A 6,481-nucleotide genomic window follows, 5' to 3' on the forward strand; every position below is an offset into this window, starting at 1 on the left:
AGAGCTCCCAGGAAGCTACTGGGTAGAACTAATATCAGAGTAAAATGATATACCAAGTTCAAGGTCTTTTTCTTCTACACATTAGCTTTGAGATTTTAGGTAAATTTTCTTAATCTCTTTGGTACTCAATCTACCTTGCAATGTTGTGTTAAAATAAACATGAAAACACATTACAAATGATAAAGCTCTTATTGTTGTTCCTCATACTGTTATACTGATGGTTCACTCCACAGAGCTTAACAAAAATCATTATGGGCTAGCCTGGGAATCTACCACTTCTCATAACATTGTCTTCTCTTATCTAAGAAAATTATGTTCTAAGAACGTTTTCAATGAAAACCATTTATGAATGTGTATCTCCCTAAACCTCAGTGTTTTATTCTCTTCTGTCATGTGATTCTCTGATGCCTTTAGCTACAACCTGGGCAGTGGTATGGCATCCATCATGGTGAATGGTTCCTTCAATGATGGTCGGTGGCACCGAGTCAAGGCTGTTAGGTGAGTACCTACCACAGCATAAGACAGAGTGGTATCTAAACAAAGGTAGGGTTGATGTTGTTAGGTGCCATTGAGTCGATTCCAACTCATAGTGACCCTATGTACAATAGAATGAAACACTCCCTGGGCCTGATGCTTGAGCCCATCATTGCAGCAACTGTGTCAACCCATCTCCTTGAGAGTCTTCCCCTCTTTTGCTGACCCTCCACTTTACCGAGCATGATATCCTTCTCCAGGGACCGGTTCCTTCTGACCACATGACCACAGTAGGTGAGATGAAGTCTGGCCATTCTTACTTCTAAGGACAATTCCAGCTGCACTTATTCCAAGACATATTTGTTGTTTCTTCAGGTAGTCCATGATATTTTCAATATTCTTCACCAACAGCACAATTCAAAGACATCAATTCTTCTTTGATCTTCCTTCTTCATTGTCCAGCTTTCACATGCATATGAGGTCATTGAAAATACCACAGCTTGTATTAAACCAAACCAAAAACCAAACTCACTGCCATCGAGTTGGATCCGACTCATAGTGACCCCTCCTTGGGTCTCCAAGGCAATATCACTATGGAAGTAGATTGCCCAACCTTCCTTCTAAGGAGTGGCTGGTGGGGTTGAATCACCAGCCTTCTGGTTAGCAGTCCAATGCTTTAGGCACTATGCTATTAGAGCTCCAATGGCTTGTATTAGGCACACCTTAATCTTCAAAGTGACTTCTTTACTCTTCAGCACTTTAAACAGGTCCTTTACATAAATTTTCCCAGTGTAATATGTCTGATTTCTTGACCGCTGCTTCCGTGAATGTTGATTGTGAATTAAAATAATTAAAATGTTGATTGTGAAGTAAAATGAAATTTTTGACAACTTCAATCTTTGCCATTTATCATGAGGTTGCTTATTTAACCAGTTGTGCAGATTTTTGTTTTCTTTATGTTGAGGTGTAATCCACACTGAAAACTGTAGTCTTTGATCTTTATCAGTAAGTGCTTTAAGTCCTCTTCACTTTCACCAAGCAAGGTTGTGTCATATGCATATCACAGGTTGTTAATGAGTCTTTCTCCAACCCTGATGCCATATTCCTCTTCATATCATCCAGCTTCTCAGATTATTTGCTCAGCATACAGATTGAGGAAGTATGGTGAAAGGACACAACCCTGATGCACACCCGTCCTGATTTCAAACCATTCAGTGTTCCCTTACTCTGTTCAAATGACAGCCTCTTGGTCTATGGTCTATGTACAGGTTCCTCCTAAGCACAATTAAGTGTTCTGGAATTTACACTCTTCACAGTATTATCCATAATTTGCTATGATTCACACACCTTCCATAGTCAATAAAACACAGGGAAACATCTTTCTGGTATTCTTTGCTTTCAGTTGAGGTCTATCTGGCATCAGCAATGATATCTCTCATTCCGCATCCTCTTCTGAGTCCAGTTTGCCCTTCTGGAAGTTGCCTGTCAATATATTGCCTTCTGGTTAGCAGTCAAATGCCTTAGGCACTATGCCACCAGAGCTCCTCACTATCTAGTGAGATGAGATTTTAGGGATTGTGGACCTTGAAGAAAACTTCAAATCTTATTGTTTAGGCTACTTCCACTTTTTAAAATTTTTGCCATTACTTTAGAACCTTAGAAACTGTATTTGCTCTGCCCCACCCCTAGAAGTAATTAATACCCTGGTATTTGTGTTAGTCATTCCATTGGTCTTCTCTATAGTTTTATTACTATGTTCATATTACTAAACAATGTATTTTGAGAAACTGAGTAGCAGTTCCAAACTTAAGGCAATGCCAGTACTTCTGTTGTTAGATGAAGGTCCCAGGAGAAGAGAAATGGAACAAATAGTGTCAGGTTTAGAGTCCCTGAGAATTTTCAATTGCCCTTTCTGGATAGGAGACCCAGGATGGCACAAATGGTTAAGTGCCAACCAAAAGGTTGGCAGTTCAAATCTATCCAGTGGTGCCTCAGAAGGAAAGACTGGGAATCTACTTCCAAAATACTCTATGGCATGCACTCTGAAACACATGGGGTCATCATGAGTTGGAAATCAACTCAACAATAGCTACTTTGGCTTCATTTCTGGATAACTTGGTAGGTGAGGTCATGAGTGAGTCCTGGAAAACACAAGGCTCATCATGTTCAGGACATTTGGCAGTTTCCTACTCAGCTCACATCTCCGCTACTTCCCATTCTACCTCATCATCCTCCCAGATGATGTCTGTGTCTTCAGGTCTCACCCACCCATCTGCCTTCCATAATGTAATCTCCATACAGCAGCTACACTGAATTTTCTTATAAAGAAAATAGTATCCCATGAAGATTTCTTATAACCAAACAATAGTTTAGCTGAACCAGTAAAGAATGCCTATCTTGAGCCTGTACTCTTTTGAGATTTAAGATCTCTATGTGAGATCAAATTGACAGCAACAACTTGAAAGAGTAGATAGGAAGCTTAGGGGGCAGTGAGTGTAGGGTAATGAGGGAGGAACAACTTGGAAAAAGAAGGTGAGCATGGTTGCACAACTCAAAGAATGTGATCAGTGTCACCGAATTGTACACGTGGAGACTGTGGAATTGGTGTATGCTCTGCTGTGTGTATGCTCAGTAACAACAACTGACTTCCTCTTACCTTCAGGATAAATTCTAAACTCCTTATGGTGTCCTTTACTGTCTACTTCTGGCTTGATCTTTACCCCCCATTATTTGCTATACTCATTCTATACTGACCCATTTGTCTTTTCTCTCTTTGTTCACACTGCAGCTGTTTCTTGTATGAAACCAAATCAAAAACCCAAAGCCACTGCCATCAAGTTGATTCCAACTCATAGCAGCCCTATAGGACAGGGTAGAACTGCCTCATTTCCAAGGCTGTATATCTTTATGGAAACACCTAGCATATCTTTCTCCCACAGCCATGGGAGGGTTTGAACTGATGGATCTGAATCACCTACCTTTTGTTTAGTAACCAAATGTTTTAACTACTGCACACAGGAGCTCCTACATTCTTGCGTTAGCTGTCCCCTTTTCCTTCATCTGATTTACCTAACCTTCAAAATTTATCTCAGAGAAGTTTCGTTGAGATGTTGGCCCTCAGTCTCTCTCCAATAACCACCTTCTCCCCAGTCTAGGTTAGATAACCCCCTATGTCATTTCACAGCTAAAAGAAGAAAGCACCCTGGGCATTCTTCTACCATAGAGTGGTGACCTTATGTAGTTAGTAGTAATCTGATTTACTGTCCTCCTCAGTAGACTAGAAACTCACTGAGGTCCAGGACCATTTATTTGATATTTGTAGCCTTATCATTTAACACAGTACCTGGTACACAGTAGGTACTTTAATATACTTTTATTGAAATTAATGATTTAAAAAAAAAAAAATGGTGGTGGTTTTTACAGGGATGGCCAATCAGGAAAGATAACTGTGGATGACTATGGGGCCAGAACAGGCAAGTCACCTGGCATGATGAGACAGCTCAACATCAATGGAGCTCCTCTGTATGTGGGTGAGTGACCTTCGACCAAATCTAAATTATACCCTGTCCATTTGTCACTCTGGGGCTCCCTGTAGCTGTGCACTTCACTGGATCAGGCAAATTCCTGGAAATCAGGAAGCTCTTAAGCTATCCCATTCTTCTACTTCCTGGACATCTGAGTCATGGCTGAAGGCAGGAAGGGAATCACTTAGATACTTTTGTGCAATGGACCAATCCACCAGGAAAACCATGCTTTTCTTGTTTATAAGCAGGAACCTTCTAAATATAGCTCCATGAATCCTCTCTGAGGAAGGAGAATCTGTCTAGCCCCTCTCGGATATAAGTGAGTGCTATTTCTATAAATGGCATATAACCCACACATAAAAATGAATAGTTGTTTCTATCAAAAGGCCACATAGTGTTTCTAAATTTAATGAGAGCCTTCAACATCCTTTTAAACATCACTGCATTTGTTTTAGTTTAAGACGGTATCACCTCCACATACACACTACATTTTTTTGATATTTAAAATATTTCAAAATTTACTAGATACTATTTGGTTTTGAGATGGTAAATTGGGCCAGAGACTACATATGACATGTGTACTTATGTCCTCTGGTTGTCTATCAATGTATCCAATTGATCCAAGTCAACCTGTTCCTTCAAGGACAATTACAAAATAGACACGTGAGGTACTAAGCAGTTCAAGGGACCTACAGCCTTCACCCGTCCTGTCAGCGAGGGGACACTTTAGTGGCAGACACTCAAATACCATAAAGAGAGCCCCTACCTTCTGCTGCTAAAGACAGCCCCTTTTGGCTCACCCTCTCACCCTCTTGCTTCCTGGCAGGTGGAATGAAGGAAATTGCTCTGCACACTAACAGACAATACATGAGAGGCCTTGTGGGCTGTGTCTCTCATTTCACCCTGTCCACTGATTACCACATTTCCCTTGTGGAAGATGCCATGGATGGGAAAAACATCAACACATGTGGATCCAAGTAACACCAGCTTGCCTTGCCCAAGGGACAGAGGCTTCTATCTTGAGAGAATCCCTAGGGTCTGAAGACCCTGCCTGATGGCACACACAGAAGCACTGGGACCAGGTGTATTTCCCATCATCAAGGAGCAAGTACACCTTGATGAGAAACTGAGAACTAAGATAGGAGCCCCCGGGTAGCCTTCTCTGCTGATACTTGTGGACCAAACCAAATGGAATGCTGTGTAGGAGGCATCGGACTTTGCCCATTGAATGTGTAGGGGCTGCCCGAGATCACACATCAATGCAAATTCCAGAGCTGTCTCCTGTAGTTCAATGACTGCGTTGTGACTCATAGTGTTTAAAAAACAAAAAAAGAAGAGAACGAATCCCAAAGGGCAGTATTAAAATACTTCTCTCCTTCCCTGACTCATGATACTCTTACTGACAGCTGAATGACTGTGTGACCTTGACACCCGCATTTCCCACCTTGGCCCATGAATTAATTGTTCAGATTAACTCTTTTAGCATCTCACTATCTGGTTCATTGTACTCTGACTATTCCATGTAAACAACGGTAGGGGGAGACTAAACATAGGACCATAATCGTAATGCTGCTCTACCCACAAAGTTGACCTTTCCTCCTTTGGTCTTTTTATAATGCAGATCTAGGGAAACGGGCACCATGATTTTGTAGCTGTACTTTTGTATGTGTATATTTTTATAGCTGCAGACTCTCCACACGGTATACTTTTGAAAGTTTGGGTGGACGACCCTGAATTTGCACGCTTTCCTAAAAACTTTCTCTCAAAGGAGACTTGTTGTTTGGGTCCTTTTGGTGTCAGTGGAGCAGGACAGGGAACATGAGGTGGCAACTCAGGCAGGTGACCATTCTCTTTCAGTAACCTTGATGGCTCAAAGAGATGAATATAAAGCTTTCCAGAATAAACAGATTAAAAAGAACTTGTGTTACTGAGATGGGTCATTGTCATTTTTATGTGAAAAGAGGAGGAAAATTCGGATTCAGTTTGAATAAAGGGGAGGAAAAAGGCTAGAACTCACTATCATTCATTCATTCGTTCATTCATTTTTTTGCATTCATGTAGCTATTACTGATCCTTGTAGAAGCTATATCCCTTAATGAACACCAGACAATCAGCATTTGTAAGGATTCCTTCCGTTTGACTCAGGAAGACAGTGCTAATGTCGTGGTGGGGAGATGCCCTCACCATGGTCCACATATGTGGGCAAGAACCAGAGAAATAAAGCTTCTTCCTTTGGAACCACCAGCTGTGCCCCTTTGCTATTGATGCATGTGACCCTGGAGACAACTGGCTCTCTGGCAGGGCCCCATGACATGAGTTACTAAGGAAAAGGTGAGATGCATGCTGCTCCCAAAGAGGAGAGAAATAAGATCCAACTCACACAGAGTCTATAATTAGTCCCAGTCATGACCAGGCTCTTGTTTGTGCAACATTCATTCAGCAAAGACTTTTAAGGGTTGTGCAAAGCCTGGTATCAGGCACAC

General features: G+C 41.5%; 1 protein-coding gene across 1 annotated transcript in view; it reads left to right on the plus strand.

Moving 5' to 3' along the window:
* EGFLAM (EGF like, fibronectin type III and laminin G domains) overlaps positions 1 to 4,979 on the plus strand; it is a 208,109-nt gene extending 203,130 nt beyond the window's left edge. Inside the window, exons 18-20 of the mRNA XM_007951579.2 lie at positions 415 to 498; positions 3,898 to 4,004; positions 4,825 to 4,979. Coding sequence (XP_007949770.2) covers positions 415 to 498; positions 3,898 to 4,004; positions 4,825 to 4,979 — 346 coding nt within the window. The remainder of the gene's footprint in view (positions 1 to 414; positions 499 to 3,897; positions 4,005 to 4,824) is intronic.
* The last annotated feature ends 1,502 nt before the right edge of the window (positions 4,980 to 6,481 follow it).

Source organism: Orycteropus afer, unplaced genomic scaffold (assembly GCF_000298275.1).
Source record: "Orycteropus afer afer isolate SDZICR_OR568_19922 unplaced genomic scaffold, OryAfe1.0 scaffold00300, whole genome shotgun sequence".
NCBI lineage: Eukaryota > Metazoa > Chordata > Mammalia > Tubulidentata > Orycteropodidae > Orycteropus > Orycteropus afer.